This window comes from Tiliqua scincoides, chromosome 1 (assembly GCF_035046505.1).
Source record: "Tiliqua scincoides isolate rTilSci1 chromosome 1, rTilSci1.hap2, whole genome shotgun sequence".
In the NCBI taxonomy this organism is placed as follows: Eukaryota; Metazoa; Chordata; class Lepidosauria; order Squamata; family Scincidae; genus Tiliqua; species Tiliqua scincoides.
Window position 1 is genome coordinate 56,830,107 of NC_089821.1, and position 20,637 is coordinate 56,850,743.

Below are 20,637 nucleotides of genomic sequence, written 5' to 3' on the forward strand. Positions count from 1 at the left end.
TCAAAGTTTAGGAAATGGCATTACTGAGAAATAAGTGTGTGGTTATGGGTCAGTAGCTGTACAGAAACCTTGCATTCCAACCAGCAGGAAAAACTCGGTTTCAGTGTAATTTAAAAATTACTCAGACTTGCTAAAGCAATAAGTGGAAACTAGTTCAATTTAAAACATGGCCTGCAAGTTGCAGGGTAAACTACACTCAACAGTTAAATCATCCAAGTGAGTTAATAAGTATCAATAACAGACTGATAAAGAAAATTACTCCCTACTGGAAAGGAAATTAAAGGCTACAGTGATTCAAATGCCCAGAAGGGGTCTAGGCAAGGCTGCCAAATACCAGAAGGTTTTCTATAACCCAAGGATGCCATAAAATGAGTTTGTTGAATTGGTAATTGTCCCAGGTTCCTTCAGGGACTAGGCTCAATACGACACATATTATTCTTATTTATTGGCAAGTGCCCCCAAGACCCTTATAAATTAAGCCACTGGTCCCACTGGGCTTTGGTTTTCCTAGTTAAGCCGCTCACTGTAAATGAATGTGACAGTAGGTGCTTCCCTCTCTTCAAGCTCACCATGGAAAAAAAAGATTTAGTGTACAATAGTAATCAGATCTGAACCACTTGTCATTATGTATGTTACATTATGTAGCCAAGAAAGAACATGGACAGCCTCAGCACATGTATGTAATAAGCACAAAGAGGACTGGCACAGAACAGTGCACACATAGCACCGTGGATTCCAAACTTTCATCATTCGCTGGTTAATGACCCATTAAAAGGTGCAAGAGTTCCAAGAACATACAGGCTGTTCTTCTATGCAATCTTCTGCCACAAGCTACATGCCATAAAGAGCTGAACTTACCATATTGAATGACTGTGACAAAAGTCTAAAGCAGAAATGATTTGTCGGAAAAACTTTCTGGCTTCTTTTGGTGTTAATCTTCCCTTCTTTACAAGATAGTCAAAGAGCTCTCCACCAGATACATGTTCTAGCACCAAATATCTAAAAAGAGAAATCAAAAAGGTATTTGTTTCCAAGCAATCACACAGATATCTAACACCACAAACCTATGCAAGAACAAACTTCCTGCATAGCCTATTAGTAACTTTGTCCGATTAGTAACTTTGACTACAAAACAAGGCAATTTGAAAACAAGTGCCCTTGTACATTTTTAGCTGGGCTGTAAGCAACTGAATTCTTGGAGTTCTTAGCACGGGTGTAGCAGGAGTCAAGTTCTGGGATTTCAACATCAGGAACACTCAGGTGCTGCCTTTGAAACTTTTTCAAAATGCCCTTAACTAAGAAGCATCAGGCTCACCAAGAGGCAGGCTAAGAAATTTGCACAGGGTCATGCATTGATGACTAGGCCATCGGTTCCCAAACTGGTAGGTTGTGACTCACCAAAGGAACCAGAAGTAGGGCATTCCCCCTTAAGGGGAGTGGCCCTGCTCCAATTGCAGCAACAGCACTGCATTGCTGGCATCCTGCTGGGAAGCTTGAAGCCCAAATAGCTGCTCATTGGAGATAAGGACTGTTTACAGAAGCCTTGGAGGACATTGGAGGGGGCTGGAAGCCTTCAGGGCCCTGCAAGAGGCCAGCTCTGCCCCCAAGGGAAGTAATAAGCCCCTTGATAGTGGTGGTGCTACAATAATTGTAGTGCTATTGCTGCCCCCTTCCCTGCCTCCTTCCCCACCCGCAGAAATATTTGCCTGGCTCCCAACTCCCTGTAGGGGTTTGGGAACCACTGGCCTAGGCCACTGTCTTTGTCAAGGGCTATTATTACTATAATTATTGACAAAATGTATATAATGCTTCTCAACAAAAAGTTCACAAAGCGGTTTACAGAGAAAAATCAAATAACTAATGGCTCCCTGTCCCAAAAGGGCATACTGGATAGGCATACCCAGGATACGGTATGAAGCTCATGTTACTTTAAGGGTATGGTCCTATAGAAATGTAGGTAAAGATAAAGGCATTAAGCCAAGTCGTGTCCGACTCTTGAGCCGGTGCTTATCTCTGATTCTAAACCAAAGAGCTGGTGTTTGTCCGTAGGCAGTTTCCATGGTCATGTGGCTGGCATGACTAGATGCCTAAGCCCTTGGAGTGCTGTCACCTTCCCATCAAGGTGGCACCCATTTATCTACTTGTATTTTTATATGCTTTTGAACTGCTAGGTTGGCAGGAGCTGGGTCAAGCAATGGGAGTTCACCCCATCACATGGATTCAAACTGCCAACCTTGCGGTCAACAGGTTCATCGGCTCAGCTGTTTAACCTGTCCCAGAAATTTACCTGGGAATAAATTCTATTGAATAGTTGAATTCCATAGTGAGACTTACTTCTGAATAAATGTGAATAGCTAGCACTCTTCTTCTGGGTTTAATTCTATTTTTCATTTTTTATACATTTGTTTTAAAACTACTGCAACCCACTACAACAGTTTAGGATGAAAGGAGCTAGATCTTTATGTGAAGCATAGTAAGTGTGAGATACAGGAAGCTGGACTAGATGGGCCTATGGCCTGATCCAGTGGGACTGTTCTTATGTTCTTAAGTGGCTGGAGAAGAAAACATTTTAATGAAAGATTTTCAAGTTTATTACTATATTTTGATTATAGTCTTAAAAGGGGCATGGCTATGTGGGGTCTCTGGACAAGTTCCTATGCTTTAAAATTTACCACTACACACTAATTCTTAGACCTTTTGAAATGTAGATTTTAACAAAATTGGATGCCTTTCTTGCTTTCAACTCAGCATTGATTAATTTCCAATGCTTGGAGGGAAATTCTGCCCCAAAAGACTGCAGACAGCAATCTAGATATGCTCTTCTAAAATAGCATTGCAGAAAATACGAATGCATATTTCAGCTCCATAGTTAGGGATATCACATTATTGTAATAATTTTTGTTGGGAAAAATAATGCACCAGATTAAGCAATAGTCATATGGGGGGAATGATTTTCACACTCCAAGATTCAGAAATAAGAAATGTATAACAAAGTATTTGTAGTTAGTTTGGTTTATTTTTTTGTTCCAAAAAAGTGTTCATTATTCTGTTTATATTTACGTGAGAAGGAGACTGGCAGTAATGATTTTTTTAGAGTATTATGTAATTATTATTAACAGTGCAAACCTAAGCATATTTAGTCAGAAGGAAGTCCAACTTGTGTCAATGATGCTTAATCCGACGCAAATGTACGGAGGATAGTGCTGCAAATAATCTTTATGAATAATACATTTCCATTACAAACTATAAGACAAACAATAATCTAAACAATTGAACAGTATAAACATTAAAACCATTTTCCCAGAATATATAATCATAGCACCTAATACAGCATCACTTCTTTCCATTTACCATTTATTGCATTTCTGTTTTGACTTCCATACGAACAATATAAAAATATATTCAGCACATCCAGAGCACTAATCTCCCATATCCTCCCTTCTCTAACTTCTACATAATAAAGTTAATTTCAAGCAACTAATAATTCCCCATCATATATTTTCCCATTCTCTAATAGCTGAAGGTCTTTTTTTCTGCTTCCAAAATTGAGCTACTTAACGTCTTGCCAAAGTTAGCAAACTGAAAATCACCCACATTTCTTGCTGTGTTCCTAACTAATCTGGGTCACTCATAATGAAGAATTTGGTCTCTTATGGAATTGAAACTCCATTGTTTCATAAATGGTGGTGGTCAGTTCTTTCAAATATATTTGAATGTAAGAACAGATTCATCAAATATCCAAAGGATTCCCTTCAACACTGTTATATCACCAACATAGAAAATCTACATCATCATATATATATTTTTTCCTCAGTCGCCAATACCACTTTACCAGATTCTTAGGACTAGAGGTGTTGTGGGCTCTCAAATGCAGGTACCCAGAGAATTGAACACCTTAGTTCCAATGCCTGTGAGGAGATTGGAAGCAAAACCTGCCTACAAATCTACTTTGAGCAGCCTCATATTCAATTTGAATTTTCATGCTGTCTGCCCCTTCCCCAGAAGCCAAGGACTTTCTGTTCTACTGGGCAAAGCAGAAGTCAGGATAAAAATAATGCTATAGGAAAAATAAGTGGTCTGGCTGCTTATCTGCCCAATCACACTATGAAAAGTCAGGCTACTTATCTCTGTGAACCCACCCTTTTACATTCAAACTTCTTGCAGACAGTCAAGTGGGTTGCTTGCACAGGGCTGAGCTTCTGCAGGCACTCACTAGGAACACATGTTAAAAGCCTGACCTGATTTGGGGTTGAAAATTGGGAAGCTGGTTCATAAAAGATCTGAGAGATTTAGGGCACAATCCAAACCCGCACTGGAGCAGGCAAGCCAGGAGGCTTGCGCTGCATCCAATGTGGGTTACTGGCCAGCAGCAGCTCAGCCAGAGGCAAGGGGAAACTCTTCCCTTACCTCTGGGTAAGGGCTGCTGGCCCCAATGGGTCTCCTTGGACCTGCGCCACCTCTGGAGGTAGCGCAAGTCTGAGGAGAGTGGAGCAAACTGAAGCCGCTGCATTCTCCCCGGGGACAGGGGTTGGGATCCAGCATAACTGCGGGCGGCTCCCCGCACGCCCACCCCCGGGGCCACCCATTGCCCACCCTCCCCACAGCCAGAAACGCCTCCTCCCGCCTCCTCCCTGCGCCCCCCACTCCTACCTGCCCAATCAGCTCGCAGGGCAGGTGCACTGGCACAAGCAGCGGGGAGGAAGTCACCGCAGAGGCTTCTGCCAGCCTCCGTGCATGTGGCCAATGCAGCTTCCTCCCATGGAGGTGCAAATGTGCTTTACGGCACGTTTGTGACCCTCCCGGGACTCCAGGTTATGCCCTTAGTGATATTTAATATGACAATGATGAGAAAATAACAGATACTGAAGAAACTACCAGTTGACAAATGACTAAACAAATGCCAGCAGATGGCTCTGATTGAGTGACAGAAAATCACTCTGAGCCTCTTCCATAAAATACTGGATTAAGAAGAATACGATAAAGGCAAATTAGGCAAATCTTTGTGCACCCCAATTCTATCCCACTTAATTGCTTGTGATCCCATTGGAATTACTTCCAAATAAACTAGTTTGCAACTGTTTAAGATTATATCTTTTAAGAAACAAAATTTTTAAAAAATGAAGGCACCACTGAACATATGAAGCTGCCTTATATCAGGTTGGTCCACAGGCACTCTACAGTCTGTTCTGGCTAGTAGCAGCTCTCCAAGGCCTGCTAACTTTTATCTAGAGATGTCAGACACTGAACCTGGGATCTTATGCATACAAAGTGCTAGTTCTGCCTCTGAGTCACAAGCTCTGAAACACCTGTTTCAACTAAAAATTATTAGCTCACTTTCAGGTTTCTTTTTTAGGGAAACATTATGTTTGAAAACATTTTAAGGGGTGAAAGAAGAGCCAAGAGATGATTACTTGGTGTCATCTTCAGATCGGGATTCAGCAGGAGAATGTGTGTCCTGCCATGATGTACAGGTAGGATAGACAGAGCCTCACCTAACCCAGCAAGTAGAACAAAAAAGTGAAGGGCCTAACAAGTTTAAAAAAAAAGAAGTTCCTTTTGTCTTTCCCAAGTTGCTTCTTTCTACTCCAGCTCAGTCCATTTAAAGCAGAATACACAAAAACACAGAGGGAACAAGGAGAGCCGCCAATCAGCTCAGTTACTATGATGGCTTGCAAGAGACAAAACAGGCAGGGATGTCTGTGCAATTAAAGCCAGCAGCAAGAGTTACCTCCCTTTGCCCAATAATAACAAAGACAGCAATTGTGTCATCAGTCCCTGGGGAGGCAGCAGGAAGAGTTGCCTCCAGCAGGTTAGACTAAAATAATGGGTGTCTTCCAATTTAAAAAAAGCAGCACAGCTGACTTCTAATCACAAAACAGCAGGATGCCTGCATCAGCAAGTTATGGGGAGGCAGCAGGAAGAGTTGCTTCTCTTCTGTTAAAAAAACAGCCATGAAAAAGCAGGGAGTCTGTGCAAATGACCACTTTGTATAGCACTGGGAGAGGCAGCTTTTTGGTTGCTTCAGAGGCTTTGCTGAGCTCTCACTAGTTGCAAGTGGGGCAAAAGAGGTGAGTTTTTAAAAATTGTACTTCTGAGAGGGAGGGAACAGAGAATGTTTTAGAGACTGCACTTAATTTATTTATTATTTCTGGGCAGGGTTGTATGCTTCAGAGACTGAGCATAAGAAGGGAGGGCAGTGGGAGTGTGTACTGCCTCCCTGGGCTTGGTCCTCAGGACCTATCATTAGTGTCCTGAGACCACTGATGTGAGGACCTGAAGGGGAACTTCAGGAGAAAGCTTCCAGGGTCCTGCATCTGTCTGAAGTGTGGAGCAAGCCTACTTTCCCAGGAAGCCTCTGGTGTATGTCATTGAGGTGGAGAAGAGGTAATTGAAAATATTTATTTACTTAGTGTGTAGTTAGTCTGTGGAACTCCTTGCCATAGGATGGGGTGATGGCATCTGGCCTAGATGCCTTTAAAAGGGGTTTGGACAAATTTCTGGAGGAAGAGTCCATCACAGGTTACAGGCCATGATGCATATGTACAACCTCCTGATTTTAGAAGTAGGTTACCTCAAAATGCCAGATGCAAGGGATGGCACTGGGATGTGGGTATTTTGTTGTCTTGTATGCTCCCTGAACAGGGACCAGACCAGGGACAGTCTGCACTTGCTCCCGGTGTGGAAGGGATTGTCACTCCCGGATTGGCCTTTTCAGCCACACTAGACGCTGTGCCAGAACCACCTTTCAGAGCGCGTTACCATAGTCCTTCGAGACTGAAGGTTGCCAATACAATACAATGCTCCCTGAAGCATTTGGTGGGTCACTGTGAGATACAGGAAGCTGGACTAGATGGGCCTATGGCCTGACCCAGTGGGGCTGTTCTTATGGCTATCCAAATGAGTTAGAGCAGTGGTTGCCAAAGTTCTTCTTAGGAGGAAGGAAGGGAACCACTTAAGTCTTTGCAGGGGCAGAGTGATTGTAGCAACACTATTTTCCCTTAGCTTCATTGCAGGAAGAAAGCATCCGTTTGCCCCCCCCCCCATCAGAACAGAATGTCTCACTCAATTGACTGGTGAGATGTTTTGGCATCATCTCATCTCACCCTCCTCAGCCATCTGTGAACGGGTTTTCTTGAGGAAACTTGTCTGAAGATGGGGAGGACAGGAAAAGATAGCATGCTTCATGAAGCACATGAGTTTGCTGCTGTCCCACATAAAGGTGAGCCCAAGGGGGCTTCAGAGGTTATCCTGATAAATGCTTGTAGGCCATCAGGCAGTGTCCAAACAACCTGGACAGCCACTGATGCCATCCATGGAAATAAGCATGATGGAACACTACAAAAGGGTGTAAACAAATCTTTTCATTGACTGCCTTCACATGAGATGAGGTGGATTTGGAAATATCATCAATTGGCTTGGACAACACTGTATCTTTTTTACTCTTCCTGCCATGAAAGACTTTAGGGAAGAGATTGTTAATGTTTGGATCTAGTGGCATCTGGAAAATCTAGTGACATGTTCAAAATTAGCTTTCTAATTAGGGACTCAGATAACTCATTTATTCTGTTGTGGAAAGCTGATGTTTTAGACAGGGTAGAGCCATAGGACAAAGTTGTTCATAGCTTTAAGATATAATACAAATTTAGACACACTACCAGTAACTTTGTATGTAACCAGAAATTGTCCTTCACGCAGATTGTGAAGGTCAAACTTCAGAAAATTACAAGCCTAACATCTTTGTCACCTACAGCAGAAACAGCACAGCCATTTATTTATTTTTAACCGACTTTCTCTTACTAAAAATGCCTCAATCTTGGGTGAAAAGCATACTGAGAGACACAGATAATTCAAGGGGTTATTTACTTTGTTTACCACTCAGAAAATCAGAGGAAATAGAAAGAAATGGACAAAGACATTTTAAAAAAAGATTTGTGCTTGTGTCTCATCAAGAGAATGCAAGAGGAGAACCCAGACAATCCACTCTGAATTAACAGTTCCGCTAATACAAGAGTGGCAGACTTGTTTGTTAGTCAGGGCTCAAGGTGCAGGAGATGACACACAAAGGGGATGATATACAAAGGTGCAGGAGATTATATGTGTTACCTGAGTTACGCAAGATCTGTCTTAATTTACTAGCATGCCAGAGACATGAACTGAAAATATGCTGTTCAAACAACTACATTTAAGATTGCATCCACCTGTTGGTTTTGATTACAGAATGTTACTTTAGCACCCAACTACTACTCTATGTGCTAGAAGTAGCTACCAAATGCATCACACTCTACCCAACCTTAGAATAGGAATATATTCTGCCTACAGTTGTAGTTAAGAGCTATAAAACAATAGCTAGAAGACTAGCTAGAAGTTTATTACCAGGAACTTAGAAATGATTGTTGAAGTCATAGCAATATATAGTTGTATCATCCAGGTTATAGATCAGCCATTTTCAACCTTTTTCAGCTCACAGCACACTGTCAAGGCACTAAAATTGTCAAGGCACACTCCCAGTTTTTTTACTTACATTAAATTACTACATTACAATTAATTTTTAATTATTATAATTAATACAAATAAATCATTACATGACAAAGGGCACAATCCTAACCAGGTCTACTCAGATGTAAGTCCTATTTTGTTCAATGGGGCTTACTCTCAGGAAAGTGTGGTTAGGATTGCAGCCAAAGGCTAGGGGGGACATTGGAGGGGAATGTGCCTGTGGGTCTTACTTCTGAGTAGACATGCCTAGGATTGGGCTTTGGGTTGCACTCTTTTTTTCTCAAATACAGAAGCAGGCAATTGGCACTTCTCTCTCCTCCTCTCCCCCTCCCCACCCCCTCCCACAGGCACATTCCCCCCTCCTCTCATAATTGCAGTTAGCACCTCTCCTACTGTCCCTCCCCTCACTCATCCCCACCTTCCCAAGGTCCAGAATCACTTGCCTCACATTCTCTCCCCCCCACTGCCAATTGCCTGCTCCTGTATTTCAGAAAAAGTGTTACCAAAAGCCCAATCCCGAGTGTGTCTACTCAGAAGTAAGTCCCCTTATAGTCAATGGGGCTTACTGCCAGGAAAGTGGGGCTAGGAGAGAAACTTGAGAGCTCAGCCCAGCTCAGGCATGTTTACTCAGAAGTAAGTCCCATTATAGTCAATGGGGCTTACTCCCAGGAAAGTGTGGATAGGATTGGGGCCCAACGCCCCTCCTCTGAAAGGCAAAGGTGAGACAGGGAGGGTCGATTTGGGGAGCTGCAGGCAACAGTGGCAAGGAGAAGGGACTTCAGCCAGTCCATTCTTAGGCTGGTAGCCTCAGCAGACCTGCTGGCTTCCTATCTGCTTGCCTGCCCCTCCTTCTCACTCACTCCTCCCAGACCTCCTCCAGGCTCCTCTGGCTGCCCAATCAGCAGGCAGGGCAGACAAGGGACTTTATACCCAATCCTAGGTGTGTCTACTCAGAAGTAAGCCCCATAATAGTCAAAAGGACTTACTTCCAGGTAAATGAGGATCGGGTAGCAGCCTTCCTCTTGCTCACAGCAGGAGATGCAAAGCAGCCGCACACCTGAGGCTGCCTCAGTGTGTTGTTATACCTTATATAAGTATGTAAGTTATACCTTATATAAGTGTGACTTATACCACGTTTGCATCACCCCTAGGTCGGTGTAAGTGACTTGTGCCGGCCTAACCTGGGGGCTAGGATTGCACCCTTTTTTTGTTAATCATGGAGGAATTTCTTGGTGGTTTCATTTCTGTTCACAGTGTGGAACTGAAAATATTAAGTGAAAGCAGAAATGACTGTTGGCGCGAAAGGTTGTTGCCCCCACCTGATGAAGACAGGCTGAGGTTTGCTCCTAATTGGCCCACCTGCTGCTGGGAGTGGGAAGTTAGGCTGGAACCTCCTCTCCCCCCATTACTTCAGTCTGAGATTAGCTGGCCCCCGTTGGGCTGGGTAGGAATTTTTTGCTGACATCCTGATTGGCCTTTGGCTGTCAGTTTTTTCGCCTACCCCAGACTGTCCTGGCTAGGTTTTCACATGGTTATGGTAATTTTGGTCACTTTAGCTTGAAGTGTTTGGGGTCAGGGTAGGTAGGCACACCCCAGTGTTTGTCTAAGACAGCAAGGTCAAGGGGTGAGCCAGTACCCCTCACATGATGTCTTCTCGGCTCAAAGAGGCTGGCTGGCAAGCCCCTTTGATTGGACTGGCACACCTGGCAAAGCTTGACCTGTGGGCCAGCAGTCCTGCTGTTTTAAATATTTGGGCAATGTTGACAGGTTGTCCTAGGCCGCTGGTCTGGTGACAGCCTGGAGTCGGACAGTTTCACCCTTTGATCTTGGGGGAGGTAGACGGCTAGGTTCATCTATCCCTATTAACAATCCTACACGATTTAGGACTGGGAGTTTAGTCAACTACCCCCAGTCACCCTGCTGTAACTTAAGATCAATAAAGTGGCCCAAGTTTTCAATCCAAGCCGCAGTCTGGTGCATTTATTTTGGGGGGGGGGGGGTGCGCCGGTAAACATTTTCCACTAATTTTCCACTATGAGAAATTAATTTTCTAAGAGGATTTCAATGAGGCCAAACAGCAGGATAAGAATATTCTAATAACTAAATAATAAAACAAGTCAGAAATAGTTGTTATAAGTGGTGTAGGCTCTCCTGTATGGTTAATGTTGGGATCTTGATTTCATCAGGGGGCACAATCAACCTCTCTGTCTTCCCAACATGCATACCCCCACATCTTTCTCATCAATATTGGCTGTGTTGCTGGTATATAGTTCTGCCAATGCAGCCTGACATATGGCATCACAAAATGTGGTGTTCTATAGCATGCAACCAGGTTCCTGCCAGAAACAGCAAGAGGTGCTGGCTGCATGGCATCAGCCTACCTGGAGCCCATGGCACCAGCAAGCCATAAATAGGGATGGGACGTGGGAGGGGAAGGAAGTGGAAGGACTGTGGCATTTTTTGACTGGGGGGGGGTGAAGAAATGGGATGGGGAGGAGGCAGGAGGAGTAGGTTCAGTGACAATGGTGCATACCAGCTCTTATTCCCTCTTTTTAAAACCTCCTCATCCATTTTCTCTCCTCAGACATAAGCCTCAAAAATAGGTAGTGTATGTCCAAGGAGATAGCTATATTCCACAGAAAATGGAAAATGAAAATTCCAGAGAAAATGTGGTCCTACAGGTAGACCACAGCTGCGATACAAGGACATCTGCAAGAGGGATCTGAAGGATCCTTAGGAGTGGATCTCAACAGGTGGGAAACCCTGGCCTCTGAGTGGCCCGCTTGGAGGCAGGCTGTGCAGCATGGCCTTTCCCAGTTTGAAAGACACTTGGCCAACAGACTAAGGCAAAGAGGCAAAGAAGGAAGGCCCATAGCCAGGGAGACAGACCAGTGACAGACTGCACTTGCTCCCGGTGTGGAAGGGACTGTCACTCCCGAATCGGCCTTTTCAGCCACACTAGACGCTGTTCCAGAACCACCTTTCAGAGCGCGATACCATAGTCTTTCGAGACTGAAGGTTGCCAACAGTCCAGTCCAAGGAGATACGTTGGTGATTGGGAAGCCTACCAGGAGGTAAGTGCAAAATGTTTTCACTTACCTCCTGTACCCTGCCCCCCACCCCACCACCATAGTCTGCAGTATGTACCTTTTTGGCATGGCTGCATGGGTGCTGGTGGAAGGGGATAAGATTGGGCTGTCAATGTCTATTTAAAATGTACATCCTTTCTTTCTGAATATAAATAAAAGTGGCTCACAATCTCAAAATTTAAAAAGCAATTAAAATACAAGAAAATAAGCCAAATGTCAATGAGCAACAATATAAACAACCCAGAGAAATGAACAACTGAAAATACTGAAGACTGCTATAGGAGACTGGCACAGTCCTGTCAAATATACAGGCCTTCAGCTGATGTCAAAGGCTAACAGAGAAAGCGCCCATCATTCCTAACTTGGAAGTGTGATAACAGAGTATTAAGAACTCTCCCTTTAACCTCTAAGTATGAAGACTACTTTTGTTTTATTTTTATTGTTTTATAGCTTTGTTTTATTATTTTATTTTAGAGCTCTTCTGCACAGTTTAACATGAAAACATTTGCTGCACACAGTCTGCGTGTCTTTCTCCCAAGCAGCGCTTTTCTGGGGACATTCTGGCATTTTCCAAGCACTATTTCCAAGCATTATGTACTATATTTAGCAGCTTGGAAAATAGGGCTCCCACCTCCCATGCAGGACTTACTGCATGGAAGATTGTTGGGAATAGGACCATTGCCTCAAATTGTGGGATGTTAAAAGGATTCTCCACCTCCCTCAGCAGCCCCTTTCCAGAGCCCAAAGCACTGTCAAAAGAGGTAAGAAGAGGTCAGAGAACAGGAAAACGTTGTAAGTGAAAGAAAGGGGAATGAGTGGAGGAAGGTTGGAGGAGGGGGGATGTAGTGGCCAGAGGTGATGGATGCAGATAGGCTGAAGGAGATAGGAAGGGAAAAAAATGTTTCTCCCCTCCCCCCCAAATTCCTTCTGAGTTGCCTCTTGTAGTTCTTATTAGATTCTGTAGGACTGCTTTGCTTCTAAAATATGGGCCAAATCCACTGATAATTAGGGTCTAGTGAATACTATGAGAAATCCATCAAAACATGCGAGGTGGGATTAATTCACACTAAACCATAAGAGAAAAAAACATCAGGATAAACAGAACTTTGAAAGAGATGAGATTCTGCTATTTATAGGGAAGGAAGCACAGAGCTCAATATGAGGAATAATTTTCTTTCGTTCAGAGAAAGAGATGATATGAAACAACATAAAGTGATTCTTCTAAAAATGTTTTATTTATCTTAGACTATGTGTGCTTGTCACTTTTCCATCCGTGTCCCAAACTCACCTCCTAATCACAGCTAACAAGCTCCTAACTCAAAGGGCCTCTAAGGTATCATAACATCAGGAAAACTAGCAGCTGCGATAAGCAGCAAAGCTAGACAATCTTTCTCCTCTAAATTCTGAGCAGAGCTTAAAGACACAGAAAGTTGTAAAAACGAAGCAGCACTGTGATGGCATAGTGAAGAAATGCCAACATTTCTTCACTATGAGCCTGATCAAACCTTAGGCCAGCATGTGCTGCCTGGGAGACCAGTAATGCAAAAGTGCATAAGGCAATTTGTGGTGGCCAGAAGGATAGAGGTGCCGGCAGGGAGGCCAGTGTGGGTGGGCACTGGGCTTCTGCACTGGTTGGAGGAGCCCTGGGAGCTGTCAGCGGTAAGTATGCCACCAAGTGGAAGGAGGCATTCTACGGAGAGGGGAAGCTGGGCCAGATCTGAATAGACATATAGAGGTTGCTGGGGCTTGACACAAGCTAAGGGAACAAATGTTCCCTTATGTCGTGGAGACCTCCAGCTGCCTCCCTGGCCCTGCAGGATACAGCAGCAGCTGTTTTGACACCACTATACCACAGCTCAGGCAGCCCTATTCAGATTGGGCTAAAAGTCCGGAAGGAGCAGGTCATAAAGTCAAAACCCTATTCAGTGTCCATAGTTGAGCTTCTCCAATTCTGAAGAATTTTAGAGTTATTTCCTAACAGACTATGGACTATTTTGGTGATCCAAACAAACTGGGACAACTCTCCCCTTCTGATTTTTGCAAGAAGCAGAAGTATACCTCCCTTTTCTGAGACACTGTAGGAGAATAAGAGGGTGAACCCAAAAGCTAGTCTAGAACAACTGGCAGTGAAGGCTGGAGGAGTTGCTGACTGTAGAGTATGTGGTTCACAAAGATGTTAATGTAGGGTCTTCTAATGCTACAACGTCCCTGAGGTATAAGCTGTCTTGTGGCCTCTGCTCTGCCTTCCTTCAGTGGCATGTCACCAAGTCTTTACTTGCTGAAACGGGAAATTGCAGGAGTGGGGTCAAAATTGAAAATAATAAAAGAATGGAAAAGTTGGCTAGTGAACATTTTCTGTAGGTTGGTGCTATGCATTGTGCAGAGCAAGTTCTGAACAAGAATATTAGGGTGTATGAAACAGAACCGGATTGACCATGGCTCTTCATATCCGCCCGAGATACCACTCAGTATCAGTAGGGGGTAGGCTGGCAGAGTATCTAGCCTGTTCATGTCGGTCCAACTTGTTTGGTGATGCTTATTGTGCTTTTATTGGCCGTTCGTTGGTTACATTGTTTTTTACATTTGTTAAAATTAAATGTTTAGCCCCTTTGGTTTATTTATGTGAGAAAGTTAGGTATCAGCTTTTAGGAAGAAGAATAATCAAGCAAACAAAAACGATCTTCCTTAGCAGCTAGGAGATGCACTTCTCAGTGTAGTTCTCAAAGTGCATCTAGTGAATGCAGTGTGGTGGGTGGGTGGAGTGGGGGGCCAGGGAGTAAAAAAAAAAACCAACCAGGAATTCTAGCATTAAAAAAACAGATCAATTGTGTCCACATTATCCTCAAACTCACCTAGCATCCTATGTAATTAGAACACAAGAATAAGCATAGAAATAAACTCAGCAGTAAATAGCATCATGACAATCACATTCTGAATGAAGCCAGTGATCCAAGTCAGAGGTTAAATATACACATACGAGTAGCTTTTTCCCTCCTCAAAATTCCTGATATATTTAGAAATGAAGTACTCCTTTCTATTGATTCACTCCACAATTAGGAAACTCATTATATTTCACAGCTATAGTTGCGCGCAGCAGTGATCTGGCTATTCGAGGATGAAAGGGCACCAGAGAAGAGCATGACAGGAAAACAGGAGCACTTCTACAGCTAAGTCTGCTTTATAAAACATCTTACTACTTCCCTGCTCAGTAGGAGAAGAGTTAAAAAGTGCCCAGTCCAGACCAACATACTACAATTCTTTGATGATTTTTTTTGCTGTGCCATTTTCTATTGATTAAATAATCTCTATTAGATATTAAGCTCCTTGTTATTGGTGCAGCATATAAATTATTCAAGAGCTATATAAATTCTTATGGCAGGCATGAATTTTTAAACCCTAATTTGGGACTGAGCCAAGACCTCTTCGTTTAAAAATTGTGGGATTTTTTTTTTCCTGTTTCCCTGGCAGAATATGAATACACGTGTGCTTGTAATTTTTTTAAAGGGCTGGTTTTAACCACCCAATGCTTATTTAAAGGGAAACATAAAAACAAAACAAAAAAAAGCTTTCTGGGCATATTTAGGATGGAGCGAAAGAGGTGTGTTTGGAGGCTGTCGAACCACTTCTGCCTTTGATTTATTGGGAATGAAAGGCTTTTTGAATGCTGCTTTGCCTGTTATTTATAGTGTGTAGTCGTGCATGCCTAAACACTACCAAGGATTCATGTAGGGCAAGTGATGTTCAGCAGAATTCAGCCAGAGGGATGTCTGGTGCAGGTTGGAAGAGCAGAATGCTCCAAGACAATCTTCATCAGCCAATATTCTTTCTGGGGAAGAGTGTTTCATTGGCCAATCCTTTGGGTACCTCTTGCAATCCCTAAACATCTGTAACATTCAGTTTCCAAATTATTTTTGTTTGTTTGGGATTTTTATTTCATTTTCGTGGTCCACACCCTGCCTGCCTGCCTGACTATGGACTTTTGCTCCTCTTGCTTTCCAGGCAGCCATCTTGCTCTTGTGCCCTGCTGTGACAGCTCCCTGAGCATGGAGAATGGATGATCTAATTTGTTCACTGTGAGCAGAAGCTGCAGCTTCCCCTGACACAATGCTGCAAACCTTCTCAATCTGAGTGAAGTAGTGGGATGCAAAACTGCAACATCTGCTTGTCAGATCACCCTAATCGCCGCAAAGGACAGACAGCCTCTATCTACAGAGAGAAGGGAAAAGCAGTAGGCAAGTTGTACGCACCAGCCCAGATTGAACCCCCATTCTTGCCTCTACAAAAATGCACTCAGTGGTTACAGCTGTATGCAGGATGCATACATTTTAGGAGAAGGATGCGAGACATCCCCATATTGGTGCCACCTTGGCACCAATATCATCATTTCTCGCATTATGTGATTCCTGGATAGACACTGCTGCTGTAACCTGCATCCCCACCACACTGAAGCAGTTTTTCAGTATCAGTGTAAGATTTGGGCTTTCATCTCCTTGTACCTTAGTTCCCTGTTTGAAAAGTTAGAACGAATACGGCTCTACTTCACAGAGATGCTGCCATAACATAGGAAGAATCTGTATTCGTTTACATGGCACCCCACAAAAAAGAGTGGCATTTTTCTATGAATCTGCTGTGGCATATTGTTCTGCTGCAACTTTGCTCAATTGAATAAACCTATATGTTCAGCAGAATCACATTATTTCTGGACAACACCACCAGGTCCAGCCTTGCCATGAAGCAACCTGAAGTAGTTGCACAGAGCAGCACCCCTGGAGAGACAGCAAACAGTTGAGCCCCCAGCCCCTCTATCCACCACTCCCTCCAGCATGCCACTCCATTGGGGCTCTGATCCTCTTCTGACTTGCTGAGAGCAAGTTGGAAGAGGATTGTGGCAGTAGTAGCACTGCTGGAGAGAGAAGGAAAAAAAGCTGCTGCAGCTCCAAATCACTTCTCTCCCACCCATTTAATACTTATGAAGCTCCAAACAGGCATGGAGAAATGAGCTGGAGCCCACAACCCTTGCTTTCACTTTATTTATAAGCACACAGCCCCCCCCCCCTCCTCTATGCTGCTTCTGTTTGAAATATGCTGTTCCTTTGCATTTCAGAAGTGGCATGCAGGAAGAAGTAAGGCAATACATAGAGCTCTGGTAAGCGAAAGGGAAAGTAGGGGCACTTTTCTCCTCCTACTCCCTAGCCAAGGAGGGGACCCACTCTTCTACTTGCCGAAGCTTGGTGTGCAGCCTCTCCTCCATGTGACTTTTGTGTGAAATGAACAGAGTACTGGTCCTCATCATTTCAAACAAAAGCTGTGTGAAGGAGAGGCTGCACACCAAGCTCCGATAAGTAGAAGGGACGTGGGCTGAAGGTGTCTCTCTTCCCCTCCCTAGTAACAGGCGCTTGGCTGGCCTACCCTTCTGCACTCTTCCCTCATCCCCTAGTGAGTGCAAGGTGGCAAAATTGAGGGTGATTAAGGCAGTGCGGGAGCACAGGCCACCACCACACACCACTTTGACTACAATGTGTGATCTCATGATCAAGGATTTCTCCACCAAAAAACTTTCTGCACATAGAAAATTAGCATACCAGGGAGAAGACTAGACTAGACCCTGATATGCTAGATTTCCAGGTCTACACAGGGATTTATATATTTATTCATTGGGTGGGGAAGCATTTGATCATGAGATTCTTCTACCTCTGGGACTCATTATAAGCTGATTCTACTGCAGGCGTAAATCGGCACTGAACCAGCTTAACTCCTCTGAATGCCAAGAAAGCAGGCAAGCAAGCGAGCTAGAATGAGCAGTTGTAGTAAAATGACTGTCAGTTTAGCTGGGCTTCGAAATTTTTATTTTTATTTTTTTTCCAAATGCATTTTCAGCCTTAAATAAACTGTGGAAAAAGGATTTGATTCATGACTGCATTAGGAATCTACTCAACCAAAGCCCCTTGTCACAAATTAAATCATAAAGCAAAAGTCAAACATGATTTGTGAAATTAACATTTATCGAGGAACTATTCCCCAGTGCTGCACTGCGATTAGTCTTTGGCATCCGAAATACCAACCATAATTCATAAGATGCCTAAGAAACCATGCCACCAGCACTGTCATCAAGACATGAGGTTTGATGGAAAGGTGATGTAGTAACCTGAGACTCATTTGTTCTAAGAGGGAGGGGAAGGCATCCTGCTTTGTTATTTATGCTGCTAACATCACATTCCTCCTCCCAACCTTGAAGTGGAAATGTTATGAAAAACATACCCCTTCATCCCTCTCACAAGCACAGTATCACCACTGCTTAGTGTTATTCAAACCAAATTTATTGACTAATTGATTAGGTTTCTATACTGTCAATCTTAACAGTTCATCTTAATAACAAGCAATGACATTTAGCACAAAATCTGTATAATTTTCTTTAAATTATTGTCATTAATTATAACAGCAAGCTATTTACACTTTGACAATGACTATCCTTCATTGGATGATCTCCCTGAGGAACATTTTATTAACCCCATCTTGCAGATGGATCAATGGAGGCTCAGAGATGCAAGTAACTTGCTCAAATTCACACAGCCATTCAATGGTGTTGTCAGGATCAAAATTTCAAGGCTATTGTTTTGTGTCTTCTAGAACCCAGTTACAGTAAATTTCTTGGGATTAAGAGACACCCTAACAGATCATAATGAGCAGAATGTGAAAGACCAGAGAAAATTTCAACAGACATGCAACTGATAAATGAGACACACACTTCATACCCAATGATAAATCCCAGTTCCCAGTCTATGAAGAAAGGGCACTGAAATCAGTGGGCTTTGGTGTGCCTATCTTTGGATAGGATTAGGCTGTTCTTCTGTCATAGAAACAACAAAAGAAAGTGGAAGCCTCTTCCCCTGCAGTGAGGTTATCCCACTGCTCCATTCCATATATAAAGTGAACACACAAATATTTCAGGAGCAGGGCTTTGGCTAATACTAAGGGAGTCATTGCTTCTGTTCCCTGAAGTGATTGCCTGTACAAGTCCTTATCTCAGTCATGGGTAAGGAGGTGAAATCCAACCAAGGAGCAAAGCACCAAAGGGCCTTGCAATACATTAATTCTCTCAAATTTATAGTGAACAGCTTTTGTGGGCTGTTCATCAGATGCATCATCTAGCATGACAGCCTGTATGGCTCACTGTCTAGTACTGCGAATGGATTTGGAGGCACCTCAGCTTAAATCTGAACTCAGCTATGAAGCTTATTGGGTAGCCTGGAGGACGTCACCACTCCTCAGACTAATTTGCTTTACAGTAGGATGTGCAACTTTTAAAATAGCAGTGGCAACTTAAATATATTAAATATTATTTTGTAATATGTAAACATGAGTATTATTTAGCTTCAGGTCAGTTCAAAAACAGCCAGGTGGTAATAATATACAAATATTGTAGGCCTATTGACCTTCAAAGCCTGGTCATTGGGCTGAAACCAAAATAAAGTGCAATCACTTTTACTAAGGTAACCCTTAAACTTTTGGAACTGTCTCATTGGATAAGAATTGCTCCAGCTTTATTATTCCACCCATTCCCATAATATAAAACTTAAGACTAAAGCTGGTCTCTTTTAGAAATTGGCAACAAATTCAGTCTTTTTTTGTATCTTTTTAATAAACTTGAGAGCTGAAGAAACTCTTTTCCATGGTCTTCTAAACCCATTGATTTATGGTAAAATAGCCTCTGTGGGTTAAATATTCCTGCTAAAGTCAACAGAGGAAGAAGAAAACTGATTATTTTCTTAATCAGTATCAGCCTAGTATCAGTGTGCCCCAGTATCAGCAGGAGTTCTGGAACCCAGGCAGATACTTGAAACCACAGATACTGGGGATCCTTGCCAACCTCCGGCGGCAAGGGGAGCTGTGCTCCCCATACCTCCAGAAGTGATGTCAGAACTGGAAGTGACAGCATGCTGGGCTTTTTCAAAAGTGAAGACTGAGGGAAAACTTGCCCCCTCCCCCAGCAGCTCACCACCCACTTGCTCTGCCACCTTCCCCCAGTCAGTAGCATAGCTAAGACATCTATCTGCTACTTGGGGTCAAAGAAGATTTTGAAACCCCCCCCCCATGACAAAATCAAATTTAATTAATAAAGTAAATAAATAAAAAGCATGCCCTTTATTGGTTAGAGACATTGGGCTGAGGTGAAGAGGGATGGTAATTCTCCCCCTGCTAAACAATACACAACACTGCTAAATATAAAAGCACCATCACTTGAAAAAATGCCTCTTTACCCAGTTAGCACGAGAAACTGTACTATGATACATGGAAATAAGAGTCGACTCATAGCTGTATCAGAATACCATATCATTGACTCTCAGAACAATCAGTCTAATAGGTCAGTTTGGTATTAAAGAAATCCATTTTTTGTTCCATAAGGCAGTTGTCTTTTCATTTTCCAGTGAATTGGCCATAACGTTTGATAGAATACAGATATTCCAATGCAGTTTGTTTTTGCTCATAGTAAAAATCTCTGGGTATACCAAACAACTAATGTTTGATGAATTAAAAAACACTATTTCGTCCTACAATTGCTGTAGACATCATCAGGCATCCAAAGGCAAAATTTCACCATTCCAAGGCATGTCAACTTCCTGTTCTCTATATAACAGCAAAGGTCTTCCCAAACTAACAGAGTTGATTAGAGGCATATAATTCACATGGGACTTCATCCTAATGTATTTGTAAAAGGCTGCAATTAGGATAGGATTGTAAAAATCCTATCCACACTTACCTGGGAGTAAGCCTCATTGAATATAATGGAACTTACTTCTGAGTAGATGTGCATAGGATTGGGCTCAAAGACACTTAGGGCGCAACCCTAACCCCTTATGTCAGTAATTTCCAGCACTGGCATAGTGGTGCCAATGGGACATGTGCTGCATCCTGCAGTTGGGTGTCACTCACGGAGGCCTCCTCAAAGTAAGGGAATGTTTGTTCCATTACCTAAGTGCTGCATTGCCCTTATGTCAGTGCAGGAAAGCACGGACATAAGGGTAAGGATTGCGCCCTCAAAATGACAATTTCC

The 20,637-nt window shown here is 43.1% G+C and overlaps 1 protein-coding gene across 3 annotated transcripts in view; it reads right to left on the reverse strand.

Annotated features, from left to right (window-relative positions):
* BRSK2 (BR serine/threonine kinase 2) overlaps positions 1-20,637 on the reverse strand; it is a 464,708-nt gene that overhangs the window by 111,215 nt on the left and 332,856 nt on the right. For all 3 annotated transcript variants that reach the window (XM_066627584.1, XM_066627576.1, XM_066627568.1), the window contains exon 4: positions 859-999. In XM_066627584.1, the coding sequence (XP_066483681.1) occupies positions 859-999 (141 nt within the window). The remainder of the gene's footprint in view (positions 1-858; positions 1,000-20,637) is intronic.